The sequence below is a fragment of the Mustela nivalis genome, assembly GCF_964662115.1.
Source record: "Mustela nivalis genome assembly, chromosome: 11".
Lineage (NCBI taxonomy): Eukaryota > Metazoa > Chordata > Mammalia > Carnivora > Mustelidae > Mustela > Mustela nivalis.
In genome coordinates, this window is record NC_139030.1 from 63,002,731 (window position 1) to 63,019,511 (window position 16,781).

Consider the following 16,781-nt stretch of genomic DNA (forward strand, 5'->3'; position numbering starts at 1 on the left):
ATTTGCATATGACTGTGTGGACCTTAAGCGTTCAGGATGCCTAGAAAATTAAAAACCTATGTAAGGACTAACCCTGTTAATCAATTTAACCCATTGGCTGGGAAGGGGAGAAATAATCAGACCAATGGCTGTGACTACTGCCTACCACACAGTCAGTAGGTGAAGATGAACGGAGTTAGTAGAAGTGAAGCACTTAGCACAATTCCCAGCACATAACAAATAGTTAATAAGGTTAGGTGGTATATCTTTAAATCTGTCTTCACTGTTGCTGATAACCATTCATTGGTCTTGAGTGTCCTTCACTTAATTTTGACTTCTCACACACACCCTCATTTCATTTCAAAACCATTTCAATCTACTTCAGATCCAAGATGTTGAATTCTGAAATCTGCCTCTAGGAACACAACTTTCTATTTTTTAACTGCTCCTATTTCAATCCTGTAACAGTCACTTTTTTATTCCACCTCTGTGTTTAGGGTTCCTTAACTACTCATTCCCACATAATAACCCCCTTCAGGAATTGCTCCTTTCTGTCCTCTCACTTGCTCTCCAAGGTTCTGCCAGGTCAGTGAAAAAAACAGCTTAGCATCCTAAGTTCTCTGGCCTTCCCTTAACTGACCCAATTCTCTTTTTGTAAATTTCAGTGTCTGGGTAAACCTACCCTTGCGTTATCTACTTCTGCTCCTCAGAACCAGAGAATCACTGAAAAAGTATTAAAATGAGATCAACTGGTAATACATCAAGTCCACATTCCCTCGGCTTAGCCTATGAACAGCTAACAATCCTTTTATCTGCTCACCTTAACAATCCTTTAATTTGCTCACCTGTCTCATTTTTTAATGGACTCTTACCTAAAAGTTCTGGACTCATCTCAAAAAACTGAAGATTAAGGCAACGCATAAAATCAAAATTCCCTCGGCCATGAACTCTAAACTCCTTCAGTCTCAGTATGTGTCTGTCTTCTCATGGCCTCTTCCTTACTCCTGCCTCAGAACAAAGAGTGTCTCCTTCTTCATTATGAGCTAACATCCACTCTTCTGCCCTCAGCCGGCTCTTTTCTGACTATTCTTTCAGCCACTTGCTCATTGACTATTACATTAATGTTTTACGCCTTTGGTTTCTAGACTGTCCCCTAGAGTTTATGGTACTGTTCAATCAAGTTCTATTCTAAACCAGAATAGTTCTTCACCCCACCCTACAACTCACTCAAACGAGGGATATATATTTTCTATTCCCTTCACTGGTAACCTTATTGAAAGGATGCTCTCACATACTTCCTCAACTCCTCTTGACCTTCTAACTGGAATCTGGATCTTGCTCCCACCTCTACAATAACTTCTTTCTGAAAAGTCCACACTGATTCTGAACTTCAATAGGCTTTCTTTCAAATGTCTTCTTTTGGAAGCATTTGAACACCATTCGACCTCCCTGCTTAAAACACATTTCACCCCTGACTCCAACTGCGTTTTTTCCAGAGAGGTTTTCCTTATTCACTTTATGATTCTTTTTTTTTTTAAAGATTTATTTATTTATTTGACAGAGAGAGAGAGAGATCACAAGTAGGCAGAGAGGCAGGCAGAGAGAGAGAGAGGAGGAAGCAGGCTCCCCGCTGAGCAGAGAGCCCGATGTGGGACTCGATCCCAGAATCCTGAGATCATGACCTGAGCAGAAGGCAGTGGCTTAACTCACTGAGCCACCCAGCTGTCCCCACTTTATGATTCTTACTACTGTCCCTTCCTTTTCCTTTTCCTTGCTGGCTGTCTCAAGTTCCTAATTCCATGTTTGTGACATGAGTATTATATACAATTAGAATACTGTTTTGTAGATGTGTGTACTTAATAATTATCTTCTTTTGTCCGAATATGTAGTCTTCCTAAGGACCTCTCAGTGGAACTTTCCCCTTCCTATACTCCTTACCTATAGAAGCTCTTTCACTGTATGCCTTTAATTGTGCTCTCTGTGAGGCAGAGTCCAAACTCATGTTTTCTTTTTTCATTGCCTCTTTATGCATTTTTTTGTGTTTTTCTAATTACTTTCTAGATGTTTTCTTAAAAAAAAAATAAATCCCATTGAGTCTGCTCACGGTATACAAAATAGTACTGAACCTGTGCTATCCTTCCATGTATGCTTTTCCTTCAGTGTCCTCTAGTTACTTCCGGAATCTCAATACGAAAGGATAAAACCCCTTTTAACAACTTTCTTTTCTGTGCCCCATTCAATCATTTCACAAATACTTCCTGGTGTTTTTTTTTTCCCCCCAAAATATTTCTGACTCTTTGCTCTCTGTTATCACGGTCGCTATCCAATTTTAGTCCTCTTACTTCTAACTCTGTTAAGGTAATCCTCTTGCTTCTGGAGTCTCCTGCTTCCAAAATTCACTCAACAAACCATAGCCAGATTAATCTTTCTAAATCAAAACTCTTCTGAAACTATTTACGAGATGCTTAAGTATCTATTTTATTAAATAAATTCCAGGGGTGCCTGGATGGCTCCGTTGGTTAAGCTTCCGACTACTGATTTCGGCTCTGGTCATGACCTTGGGGTTGTGAGATCAAGCCCTGTGTTGGGTTCAACACTCATCTTGGATCTGAGAGTCTCTCTCCATCTCCCACGGTCCTACCCCTCCCCACCCCCCAATTCATGCACTCTCTCTTAAAAAATAGAAATCCCAGCTCCTTATGGTGACATCAGTGATGTGGTGCCACCCAAAGATCATCTCCATTCCTTTTTAACTATTTTCCTATATTCAAAGTGTTTAGCTGTTAACAGGAACTTTCCCACTCCGGTGCACATATCCACATCCACTTGTCACTTGGATTTCCCTTTGGAAACTTCTGGTGTATGTTCAAACCTGCTCTATTCTTAGGCCAAAGACTATTATTCCATGCAGCCTGCCCTCAGTACAGCTGCTATCCCTCCAATCTGGATATGATCCTTCCCTTCTGCCTCCTTCAATAGCCCTCAGTCTCTTTCTCTCTCAAGGCACTTTGTTACTTTTTTATTTTTATGTTTTTTTTTGAGTATTATATTTATTTCTGCATGTATTTTGCCACCTTTATATATATAGCTAATATATTTAATATTATTAGACTATTAATAGATACTTGTTAAATAAGTAAAATAAACAAATAAGCATGTATCCCCATGCCCACAAAGCAAACTATTTGTAAGTTAAAATCACCTGCAACTTTATTTCCAAAATTACAAAAATAATTCTTTCTTCACATCTACTAAACTGATAAGTAACAAAGATGCCTTAGGTCATTCCAGGATTTTATCATCTAGAAGTTTTGGGGATTGAGCTTGATAGTATTTTAATATTAAAGACACAAAGTTTTTTGTCACAATGTAGACTATAGGAAAGGATTCCAAAAAGTAAGGATTTGACTTGGAAAAAACACTGAAGTATTTCACCAGAAGTCGGCAAAGTTAAAGAAATTATGACAAAACACATCTGATTATTCATTAACGCTAAACTGTAATGTCTACATTTTCACCAATAAGATGGTAAGTCAATTATATCACACTAGGATCAACACCACATGTGTAAAAAGCGGAGATCACAGGAGACTCAAGAGAGGGTAAGTTTACTTTTTAGGAGCACAGACTTGTATCTAAACTGACTGGGGTTAAAACCCAACCCCACATTGTGACCTTTGGTAAGCCACTTAAACTCTGTGTTCCAGCTTAATCTATTATTAACTATCTTCCTGTATTCAAAGTGTTTAGCTCTTAATAGGAACATCTATAAAATGAGGATATATGTATTAATGGATATAACACTATTAGAGTAGTACCAGAACAAAACAAGAACTATACATTTTAAATATTAATTTTAATAAGGAAGAGACAACATTTGTGTTTGGCTGGATTATAATCAGCATTTTAAAAATTACTTTCAGAATTTAATTAATTTTAATAGAATTATAGTATTTTAGAACTTTAGAATTCGTATAGAGCTGGTCAACCAAATTTAGTTGCAATGTGTTTAAATGACTTGTTCCAGAGCCCCCAGATAGTCAGTAGCCCAATTAAGGAAACAATCTTTCTTTTCTCTTTTTTCTCTGTTTTCTCTTTTCTCTCCTCTCTTTCCTTTCTTTCCCATCTCTTCTCTTTTTTCTTTCCTTCCTTTCTCTTTCCCTCTCCCTACATACCTCTCTCCCTATCTACCAATTAGTCATCTCTTAATGTATCCATATGCACCAAAGAATTTGAAGTAGCTAATTAGATATACACTTTTCCTGATTTCTAAGCCCCAAATATATGCACCGTGTTTTCCTATGAATTTTAGCACTGCTCTTCAGAGCATTTTATTTCAAAGTTATTGAAACATCATTTCTTCTCACTAGTCTTTCCCTTTAATATATTAGGATTCTATTCATCTTACTTGGCAAGTAAGTAAGGTCTCTGTGGAAAAAAACATCTAAAGATTTGAGAGACTGTAGGTCAGCTTCAAGCTGTGATTTTCAATGATCAAATAACACAACATCTAGCCTGTAAGTATTTAGCTCTGTGTTAATAACATTTCTCATATATATAATAAGCCATAATAAAGAGAAATTATAGACATAAATATTTTATTATTTGCACAAATGTGAGGCATAAACAGCTGAAATACTCATATAATCTCAATTTTTTTAAATTATAAAATATAATTTGGTTAACCATTTTGCAGGTTTAGAAACCAAAGGAAAATTGGATGCTGTGAATTTCTCTCTATTAACCCCAATATAGAAAGCAGAAGAGACAGAAAGGAAGTAAAAGTGTAACTATGATTTTATTAGAGTGATGAATAATCAAATGTTGAATGTATTTCAAGGTTTTTATAGAGAACAGAAATGGGGTTTAGTCAAATACTGCACATCATCATACTCATTTGAATATAGACTTGAGTAAGAAGACGCAGCTTTGGTAGAGAAGAAACTGCCACTTTAAGAGCCCACCGTGGTTTAAGCTCTGAACAAGGAAACCTACTCAATCCTTTAGTCTATGGAACACACAAACAGTTTTAAAGCTATTTTTAAAAGATAAGAAAAAGAAAAAAAAAAAAGAAGAAGAGAAAAGTTCTGCTTAGTATGGGCAAATGGCTTGCTTTGCTGCCAAAGATCCCGTTTACCAACAAGTGTGGAATGAAATACTTCAACTTGTGCTTAAAGACCTATATATCAGGAAAGCAAAAGTTATTTTTTTCCTTTTTCCTTAATCCTTTTTCATAATCCTCACAACCTGATAAAACCCTAAGCTTCCAAGAGGATGTACAGTAATTGGTGCAAATTTGTTATCTTTCCTTTACTTTCATTTTATGCGTAGGAAGAGTCAAAATAAACAATGGGGCCAGATGTTTTTAAATGTTTTGGTTAATACCTTGTTTTCATCTTATCACAACAGAATGCTAGGAAAGTCTTATAAATTATCTTCTAAACTATTAGGAAATAATATAATATACATGTGCTATTTTCTTGAAGACATAGATTCACATACTCCACATAAGGTGCAATTTTTTTCTTTAAAATGAATGTACATTAGATTTTAACATGAGTTAAAGAAGAATGTTGAACAGTTGGAACATTCTAAAGTTTTTCCTTCAAACTTTTTCCTTCAAAGTTTTTGTTCATCCCATAATTTTAACCCTTCACTGTGCTTTGCATTAGTATCTTCTATTGTACAAAAGTGTTTCACAGGATTTGAGATTATCTTTGCTTCTCTCCTCCAATGTAAAATGTATTTTCATTGGCCTGGGAAAAATCTAATAGAGAACATCTGACAGATAAAAATTAAGCAATATATATAGATTTTATTCATTTATTTGAGAGAAAGAGAGACTACAAGCAGGAGGAGCAGCAGGCAGAGTGAAAGGGAGAAGCAGACTCCCCACTGAGCAGGGAGCTGGATGCGAGGCTGGATCCCAGGACCCGGTGATCATGGGTCCCTGCTGTCCCTCCAATCTGCCAAAGGCAGATGCTTAACCGACTGAGCCACCCGATGTCCCACCTCTTAGCCTAGGAGCCCCATCAATATATTCTTAGTTGCTATTAAATTATAGAAAATATTGTGTCTCATTTGTAAAACATTTTATAGAATAAAATAAGTGTGTTTTTTTTTAATTATACTTACTAGAAGAACTATAAATTAGAGCCTGATAATTTGGGGGGGGGCTCAAACTGGCAAAAGGTATCAACATATTAAAACAAATTTCATATTTCTTAATTGCAATAATTCTAAAAAGACCACATTATATGCAAAAAATCAGAAGACAAAATTGGCAAAATTAAGCATAAAACACCTCTCAATTGGATTAATAAGAGATAAAAAAAAGCTGGGGTGTCTGTGTGGCTCAGTCTGCTGAGTGACCGACCCTTGATTTGGGCTCAGATCATGATTTCAGGGTCCTGGGATTGAGCCCCATGTCATGCCTCCATGCTCAGCAGGGAGTCAGCTTTAGGATTCTCTCTCCTTTCTCTCTCTCTCTCTCTCTGCCCAACCCCGGCTCTCTCTCAACCTTCACTCTCTCTAAAATAAATAAATAAATCTTTAAAAAAATTAAAATGCTAAGTAAATAATTGAGATGCTAGCAACCATTAAAATTTTTATTTTTGAAAAAAAATTAATGGCATGGATAAAAACAATAATATGTCAATTTTTAAATTGTGGAGAAATCTGGGGCACCTGGGTGGCTCAGCTAGTTAAGCATCAGACTTTGGCTCAGGTTGTGTTCTTGGGGTCCTGGGATCAAGCCCCACATTGGGATCCGTGCTCATTGAGGAGCCTGCTTCTCCCTCTGCCCTTCCCCCTGCTCCTGCTTTCTCTTGGTCTTTTGCTCTCTTTCTCAGATAAATAAATAAGAACAATTATGGAAAAATCTATTTATCTGAAAAGAAACCCTCTGGAAGGAAATATAATGAAATACTAAAAGAGGTGGCTCATTGGTGTTCTGCTTCTTTATATCTTTCGATACTTGTCACATTTATTTAGGAACATATATATTTGTTACTTACATTTTCAGAAGTAAATTTAAAGTAACTCCTTTCAAATATATTTCTCATTTAACATGTTAACACTTCACAAGTTAAGCAAAAGAGGGAATAATATTCCTTTTCATAGTTGAGAAGAAGGGGTAATTTCCCAATCGAAGGAGCTTCAAATAAAACCTAGATCCTTCTAAGCCAGCCTCAATGCTTCCTCTATGATATCACATTAGAAGGTTACAGGAACTAATATATGTGAACATCTTATGAGTTTTTCACAATAAGGAACAATAATTATAATCTGAGATGTTATTAATAATGTTTAATTAATTTTATCTTCTTTACAAATTCCTAATTCCAGTTGAGAGAAAAATAAACGTATAATATCAGACAAATGTTAATAAAAAGGGATCTCACTAGTAAGTAAAATGTGTAAGAAATAAAATTCATCATTATATCTATGTTTGATTTGTTATGAGAGCAAATATTAGAAGCAAATCTAACACTTTTATTTTACCTGAGGAAGATCCTGAATATGGTATTCCACATAAGAATGAAAAAAGTCATGTCAAGAATATTAATAATGACTAAATGTAAAAGAGTCCATAAGGCAGACAGAAAGAGTAAAGAAAGCTATATAGACTTGATAAATAACTAGTAGGTTTTTTAATAAAAAAAAGAAATTAAAGTAGAAACTATTATCTTTGTAATTATTTATTGAGGATTACTACAGGGCATAATTAAGAAACTAAAACAATCAGTAAGATTAAAGCCAGATTCTTCCAGAAGCACATACTGCTCTAGCAGTTGATGTAGTCTAACTCCTGTGCATCCGCACTCTGGCCACTTAGGCTCTCCCCATTCCCTTGTCCAGCATCAAATGGCCAGCACCAGTGAGCCACTTCAGAGCAGAGATAGCCAGATTCATTTTTGTATGAGCAGAACCTAGCACAGGGCTCCACAGCGGGGAGGCATGCATATTTGCATACATAATCCAACTCACTTCAGTAGCCTGAACCATATCACCTCAAAAAAAGACACATACTAGCAAAATGCATAATACAGCCCCAACCTAATGAAATGATTTAGGGAATTATCTGCATTACCATATAACTTATGTTACTGGTTCCCTATTCCATTAGGTCATGGAGATGCGTATTCATGCAGGGCTAACATGTTTCATGAGCTTCCAATTCAATCATTTCCCAGGCAGTAGCCTCTAAGTCAAGGTCACAAATTTACAAGATTATAGCGAGACAAAAAAGTCAACACGTGAAGTTGATTAGTTGCAACAAGCTTGACTGGGACAGTTACCGAGAAACATTTCTTTAAGCAAGAATGGTGGCAAATGGGGGCACCTGGGTGGCTCAGTGGGTTAAAGCCTCTGCCTTCAGCTCAGGTCATGATTCTGGGGTCCTCGGATAGAGCCCCACATCAGGCTCTCTGCTCAGTGGGGAGCCTGCTTCCTCCTCTTTCCCTGCCTGCCTCTCTGCCTACTTGTGATCTTTGTCTGTCAACTAACTAAATAAATAAATAATCTTTAAAAAAAAAAAAAAAAAAAGAATGGTGGCAAATGGACACTGATCCTCAGCCTCAACCTCAGGAACACACAAGAAAAGGGGTTGGGGGACTAAGGTAAATCCTTAGGCTATTTTTGAAGATTTTTTTTTTTTTAATTCATTCATTTGACATACCAGAGAGAGAGAGAGCACAAGGAGGTGGAACAGCAGGCAGAGGCAGAGGGAGAAGCAGCCTTCCTGACGAGCAGGGGAGCCAGATGCAGGGTTCGACCCCAGGACCCTGGAATCATGATCTGAGCTGAAAGCAGATGCTTAACTGACTGAGCCACCCAGGCACCCCTTAGGCTATTTGTAAATGGTAACTTTTACTCAACCCCACCTGATGGTGCCAAAGTAGGAAAACAAGACCACTATAGCAAGATCTGACTTTTCAAGGATAGATAAAAATTCATACATTTACTTAGAACATCTTATTTTTACAATGTTGGTAATCTTGCCATTTGCAATGGTGTGGCTGGAACTAGAGGGTATTATGCTAAGGGAAATATGTCAATCCGAGAGGGACAATTATCATATAATCTCACTGATTTGAGGAATTTGAGAAATAAGACAAGGATCATAGGGGAAGGGATAGAAAACGAAACAAGATGAAACCAGAGACGGAGACAAACCTTAAGAGACTCTTCGTCTCAGGAAACAAACTGAGAGCTGCTGGAGGGGAGGGGGGTGTGGGGGGTTGAGTGGCTGGGTGATGGACATTGGGAAGGGTATGTGCTATGGGGAGTGCTATGAATTATTTAAGACTGATGAATCACAGACCTGTACCCCTGAAACAAACAATACACTGTATGTTAATAAAAAAAATTTTTTTTTAATATTGGTAATTTTTTAAAATGCAAAACACTATGTATGCAAAAAAAAAACAAAAACCCAAAAAACAAAACCCACATCTACACGGCATGTCTGATACATAAGCTCCTGGTTTATGACCTCTGGTTTAACAATTTGATTACTCTATTGTTGCACATATAATTGAGATATTACTAAAAATCATATAATATGACTGCTAAAATGTCAAGGAGAGTTTACTGATTTAAGAAAACTAAATGTTCAAGGTTATGTGTGCTATTATTCCAAACTCATAACTTCACAAATACCAAGTATTTTACAAACTTCACTTAGTATCAAAATGAAAATATCAAAGCCCAGAAGTTGACAATAGAATAATATGTACAACCATTATAAAGTTTAGTTTAAATGTGGTATAGCTAAGGTTAAGTCACAAGTTCAAGTTGGTTCTCTATGTATGCAGATGCATGACTGTATTTCTAAATGATGACTAACTAGCCAATTATAGTCACTCGAAAGTTCTGTCATAACTGACATTTTAAATGAGGCATTCTGCTAAAAAAGCTAAAATTTCAACCTCATTTTAATCACTTTAGCTATTCAGAATTCTGTTAATCAAGTAGGGAAAAAAATCATCTTCAACACCTAGAATGATTTATCTGTTTGTACGAATTTGAGAAAAATGATCACGTCTTCGAGTAATAGATTACAAGTACAAAGAAAGTTCACATTACAGCTATGCTGATGAAAATTACCTGCAGGCTGTTACAACACAGGCTGTGAATTAATTAACCTTTTGCCATAAAAATCTGGAACTTCAGCAAAGACTGAGGTTTCTCTCTTTCTCTTGTTTCAGCTCCCTCAGCACTTTATAAAGTGAAATACTGTGCCATTACTGGGAAAAACAGATATAATATACTTTGATTTTATTGGGTCTCCATGTTACTATAGTAAAAACATGTAAATTGTGGTTAAAACACAGCAAGCTGGATATTTCCTTTATTTAACTGGTGAAAGATGAGAAATAATGGCCAATTTCTATGTAGATCTTTACTTTTGTGTATGAGATTAACAATTTCTTACTGTGAATGTTGGGTAACTCTGAGTTATCTATCTACCTTTTCACTCTTATGAGAAAATAAAGTTAAATAAAGAATGTCTTTTGCCAATGTGTTTTAAAAAATTACATTCTTTCAAACTTCATTCTCAAATGAATAAACACATTATATTTGAGTGTACTGGTCAAGTATCCTGAAAATTCTGACATAGGTTTAGAAGCTGAAAAATCAGGTAACACTAAATGAAACCATGATCTGGGAAAACAGGATTTCTAATGAACAATGGTAATAAAAGTGCCTGTCTTTCCTCAAGTTGTTAAAAGCAATGATCGCTAAGACTTGGTGAATGTGAAGATTATAGCAAGATTTAAAGACCACTAAGTTATACTTAAACACTGACATAATAACTTCATGTCTTTATGAAACGGTTCAGAGCCACATTTTTTCTCTTTGATGTAGTAATTATCTCCTTAAGAGGGTTAACTATCCCAATTTTAACTGTTTGATAGCAGCTGTTCTCTTTCATGAGCCAATTTTTAGAGTTAGCTTTAATTCATTCACTAGGTAATCAGTCTTGCCAATGGGTAAGTCATTTTTTCAGCAGGTTAGGAGATCAACAATTTAGATAATGGGTCATATATATTGTTTAGATAATGGGTCATATATATAGTTTTGGAATGAAACTAAATCACAATTTGCCAAATTAATCTTTAAAGAGCTAAACTAGTGACCCTCCCTCTCAAATATATTGTTAGGAAATCAATTTTTGGTTGCAGGTAAGAGGTACACAATAATGTGTTAAAATAAGAAGGTGATCATTTTATGTTAAGACAGTGAGTAATTCTTATCTGGACAATTAAAGATACACATGATATTTCTTATTTTGTATTAATAGCAAACATATTTTATGAATCAATACTTCAAATTAAGTAGCTATTTTTACTTAATTTAGAACAAAAATAAATCCTTCATAATTGTTAATATATTAGAATTTTCCAAATGGATCTTTCTTTTGTATCCATAGGGAAGATAGTTCTTTGAGGTTGTTAAATTTAGAGTATCTGACAAAACATTTTTGGTTATTTCAATTTTGAGAATATCTCTATTTATAAAGCATATGCATTTAGGTAAGATACATATTTACAAGAATCATCAAGACTGTCAGATAGAAAATCCACAATAAATATATTCTATGTATCAGAATATACAAAGTTTCCAAAGAAATCTGGCACTTCTGCCAATAGTTAAATTTGCCTGTGCTAATTTAAACTAAATTTAATATTGTCACTGATTCTTAGATTATCATGTAAGCAATGATCATGCAAATGTGTATATGAACAAAAAGTAATGCTTTTAAAAGACTTAAAAATGAGAGCACAGATTTACAATACTCCTTAATTATTACAGAAACACACATACTATCCTTTGGAAGATATACACTACATACCTGACAGGTAATGTTCTATCTCCTTTCCTCCTATCCATTTCTCTTTGGGGAACAGGATACCAACGGAAATTCAGTTTCCAGTTAAAACCCCCATAAGTCATGTCTGACCCAGCCATATATTCAAAGGTATCATCACTAATCACATCAATGATGGGGCATACAACTGTTTTCCTGCAGAAAAAGCAAAACCAGTTTACATATGAGTATTAATTTAAATACTACATTAACTTCTTCAGACTCAGTATAGATGTTAAGCTGAAATTCAATCATTTTGTGACTTTAATATGACTTTATTTTCATTTTATTCTCTGTCTCAATGGAAGTCATTTTCTTTTACTACATCTTGCTTATAGTCTCTACTTCATTCTATCATTTATAATCTAATCGAATATACTAATTGGTCTTCCAGTTGATTTCCAAATGTATTCTAAGTACTAACTCAGCAGGATGAACGTGGTCTATTTTTCATAAATCCTCCACCCACAGCACGATTAGTAGCTCTACTTTGATCTTATGCATCATTTTAGCTAGAGCTCACTGAAAAAAAAAAACAGCACGCAGAAGCAGAGAGTGGATGATAGCAAATTAGACCTGGTATTTTGAATCTCAAAGGGGGCAGGTTAGTTTAAAGAGTTCTGAATTTTTTTTTCCTGGAGAAAATATCTACTATAGAAACAAACAAGTAAAAATCAACAAACAGAGCAACGTGAAAATCATGATCATCAGTGTAAGTAAATGTCTCCTCTGAAAGTATGAGGGACATGACGATTTCTAAGTGTGTTGTCCTAGATCTCAGAATTTACCATAACAATATACATATTTTAAAATAGGGAAAGATAAGCAACTTAAGTTTCTGGTGTTTGATCTCATGATCGACTGGGTGTCCTTGATGGTGGCTTTTTAGGGTAAGAAACTTCAAGCAGAAGACTGGATATTCTTTTAATCCATGTTGTGCTTCTTCCAGTCTTCTTCTTATATGTTTTATGACAAGATCAGTCTGTCATCTCTACAATGAATGTTCAGGTCTACTCAAGTTTGCATTGCTTGTAGCCAATTCCAAAGACCAGAGCTTAATTTTCATATTTTGTAGAGGATAAATATAAGTATGCTTTTGAATCACCCATAACTGTGGAAAGCAAATAAATGTTGCCCATAATTTATTCTGGTTTTGTAACACCAGTAATCACAAATGCTCACTTTCAACTAGGTCTTCTACTCCACACAATTAGCCAAAGTCTCGAGTTCTCTGAAATCAATAGGATTCATCCAGCCTTGGAAAAGTTTCTTGGTAATTCTGGTCCTTATAAAATTAGTATTTTTCTCTCCTTCTTCATTAAATTTAATGGCTTAATTTGTAAGGAGGCAAAATTAGTTCTGATAACCTCGAATAGGACTTTATTATCTAGTTATGGCAACTTTTGAACATATAAGCAGGACAAGACATTAGAAATCATTACATGCAAATACAATATAAACATATGGTTAGATTAAAAAATAAATGATCTATGCATGATGATATTGAACAACATTATATTAAAAATTCAGTAAGTTGAATATGAAGCACATGTTTAAAAGAGCAGCATAATGTAGGAAAAGTTGCCAGGAAATGCATTTAAGATGTTCTAAGTTCATTTTACTTTGCCAGCCTTACCCTCCAGTGCATACTGTACAATACATGGAGTGGAAAAATGTTATTAGCTGTGTACTACACTCAGTTGACTAAAAGGTTCCCACTGCTTTCTTCAACTGCTATGGTTCATTTTACTGACAACCTCCATCTATCTTCCTGGCAAGTACCAAATCCTGCCGTTTACATGATGTAGTTGGGACTAGCTCACCCTAAGCAGCCCCTGTCTTGGATGCTTAATTAAAAACTTCAATTCTAGGAAGACCTTTCTGGGGTAGGTGAAATGACTATGCAAACAAGGTGTTATGCTGTTATGTAATGCTTTGTTATTATACCAGGGCATTCAACACAGTTGTTTTCATTAGGTACTTAGGAATTAGGAATCATTTATCATCAGTGCGTACAAATATCGGCAAGAAAACTTGTACTTGATAGCATCATTATCAGATGGAATTTCAGTTAAGTGTGAGGGTTCTTAATTCCTATAAAGTACTAGTCAATTTTTTCAGATTTCACAATTTGTGTATACAAACTGGCACCATTGTTTAAATAGTTAAAATTCTGATAGCTGTGCTCTGTTTTTGGTTTTTGTTTTTTTTAACCATGATTTCATTCCAGTGGAATGTGTGAGTGTGGGTCTTCATTTTTAAGATCCTCTTGGTGGTTTTGAACCCGATTTTGAATAAGGGCAGTGACCCAGTATAGAAAAGACTGGTCTGGGAATGGGAAGAAGTAAATTGTTATTCCCAACACTTCCAGGAACTGGGACAAGCTACTTAATTCTTTGCTCCTCCCTAGTACTAGTACAGACGAGAACACCCATGTTACCTTCCTCACAGGGTGGTTGTGGGGACACAATGAGGTGCTTTAAAATTTTATAAAACATGACACTATTCCAAATTGGACTCATTTCTATCACCTACGAAAAGAATATTCAACACATTTTTACTGTTTGAATTGCTCAACTGTTTCTTAAACAAATATTAATACTCAGTATGAATCAGCCTATATTAAATGGGGGAGGGGTGCTTTTTAAAAGCTAGATAATAAACCTTCTAAAAATAGCAATTTATAAGGAAGTTTTGACGGGTACCTGGAACTGTGCTAACAGGTTCAGTCAAAACCCAGGCAGACATAACACATGAATTCTTACCTGTCTTCTTTTATTCTCGCCAGCAAAGGCTCCAGCCATCCTAAGGTGCATTCACAATGTGCATCGAGAAAAGTTATGACCTGCCCTTTTGAAGCAGCTGCTCCTCGAAGGCGGGCACGTATTAACCCAGAGCGCTCTTCCATTCTAATAATTTTTACCGGCACCTCTAAATTTTTCACATAATTCTCTAATGTCAACTTGAGAAAATCTGTAATGTGCAATAAGAATTTATAAAGTTTTGAAACTATTCGAAGACATAGCAGAGCTACTACTGCCCAGAAGGAATTCAACACACAGAAATGGAAGCCAACTCCCATCATTTTTTTTGCATTAGGTGAAATAAATACAGAAAGATCTTATTAGTAAATTAATGTATATTTCACAATAACTCTATCAGTTGACTGGCAAAGATAAGGACATTAATTGGAAGTTAATATACCAGACTTTAATTTAGAAATTGGGCCACAAGAGTAAATGGAGACTTCTTAATGGCAAGTTATTTTGCTTTTACCTACACATACACACACAAAAGACAGAAGTCCACAAAGTCGTATTAATGCTCAATAATGTGATCATTTAAGTTGGAAAAAAAAATAAACACTTTTGAACATCACTTTGTTTGATTTCTTAGGCTACTATGGACCAAATGGAATCATGAGAGAAACTGAAAGAATTAGTCGCAGACTCCTAGAATTGGCACTGGCTAGGTATATTGATGAAATTTGATAGGTGATTTCCAGGCTAGTAGAATTTTAAGGAAAATACAGATCATTACCCCGCTATGTTTTCAACCATAATGAAGTTTTTTTAATTAAAAAAATATATAGGGGGAAGAATATTTATACCTCTTTCACTGGCATCATCTACCAAGACGACCTCAGAGAGCAGATAACGTGGGGAACGATTTATAACACTGTAAACAGTTCTAAGAAGAGTACTCCAAGCTTCATTGTGAAACACAATGACTACACTTGTGTTTGGAAGTTCATCAGGGTAGACCTTTGTCTTGCATCTGGAAAAGAAAGAAGAGAGGCAAGCTTATAAATTCATTTTTCATTCTGATTATTGTAATAAAAATATTCACGATAACTCTTTAGATTTAACTGTCCCTTACTATGGAAATACCTTACGATTATCTAAAATAATTTTCCTTTATGTAAATGTGAGTAATTACTTGGCATTTTGAAAATTAAAGATGCATAATTGTTAGTATTTTATTCTAATTCCTGTAGGGAACAAGCAGAATGATTTCCACAAGTCTAAGAAAGCTAAAATAACATTCTGACACTATCAACAGAAGACCACAGTATAACAGGGACATATGAATTCATTTAGCGGATATAATTTTATTCCTTGTTCAGAAAAAAAAACTTATTGTATAACTCAAAAAGTCATAAGAACATGAAAAGACATGCTCACAGAGTTCTGAAGCATATAAAGCTGATATTAACTTCTTTTCTAAAATCTAGTCATGTGTTTTCCATTCTGTTTGAGAATGCTATAAACCATGTCTACTTTGAAGGAAATACTGAGGGGCTAGGATTTACTTTGCAGATTTTCGGTTAGTACTACATAATCAAAAGTGGAGATCAGGAAAAGGAATAAGCTACTAGCACTTCCCAAACTTTGGCATGCACAGAAATTGCCTAGAGGTTTCTTATAATGCAGATTCAGATTCAGTCAGTCTGGAGTGTACCCCAAGATTACCATTTTTGAAAAAAGCTTGCTTCCAGGTGATACAAACGCTACCAGTCACACACAGCACACAATAATTTTTTTTTTTTAATTCTACTTATTTGAGAGAGAGAGAGAGAGAGAGAGAAAGAGAGAGTACAGAAGGAGGAGAGGCAGAGGGGGAGGGACAAGCAGGCCCCAGCTGAGCAGGAAGCCCAGTGTAGGACTGGATCCCAGAACCCTGGGATCATGATCTGAGGCAAACACAGATGCTTAGACCAACTGAGCCACCCAGGTGCCCCCAGACCACACCATAATTCTCATCACTTTTAGAACTTGCTGTTCTGAGAAAAAAAAAATTAATTTTTCTTATAAATCCAAAGAAGCACAAATTTTACTTTTCAAGAAATCAATCTAAAAAGGTACATTTGGATAAATAGTATGTGTAGTGCTCTAGGTGATCACCCTCACTTTAACATGTAGCTGGT

At 35.4% G+C, this 16,781-nt stretch overlaps 1 protein-coding gene across 3 annotated transcripts in view; it reads right to left on the minus strand.

The window, feature by feature from the left end:
- The window catches only part of GALNT13 (polypeptide N-acetylgalactosaminyltransferase 13), a 534,707-nt gene that overhangs the window by 188,336 nt on the left and 329,590 nt on the right, over positions 1–16,781 (minus strand). For all 3 annotated transcript variants that reach the window (XM_082690946.1, XM_082690944.1, XM_082690945.1), the window contains 3 exons: positions 15,465–15,631; positions 14,620–14,827; positions 11,840–12,010 (listed from right to left, as the gene is read on the minus strand). In XM_082690946.1, coding sequence (XP_082547072.1) covers positions 11,840–12,010; positions 14,620–14,827; positions 15,465–15,631 — 546 coding nt within the window. The remainder of the gene's footprint in view (positions 1–11,839; positions 12,011–14,619; positions 14,828–15,464; positions 15,632–16,781) is intronic.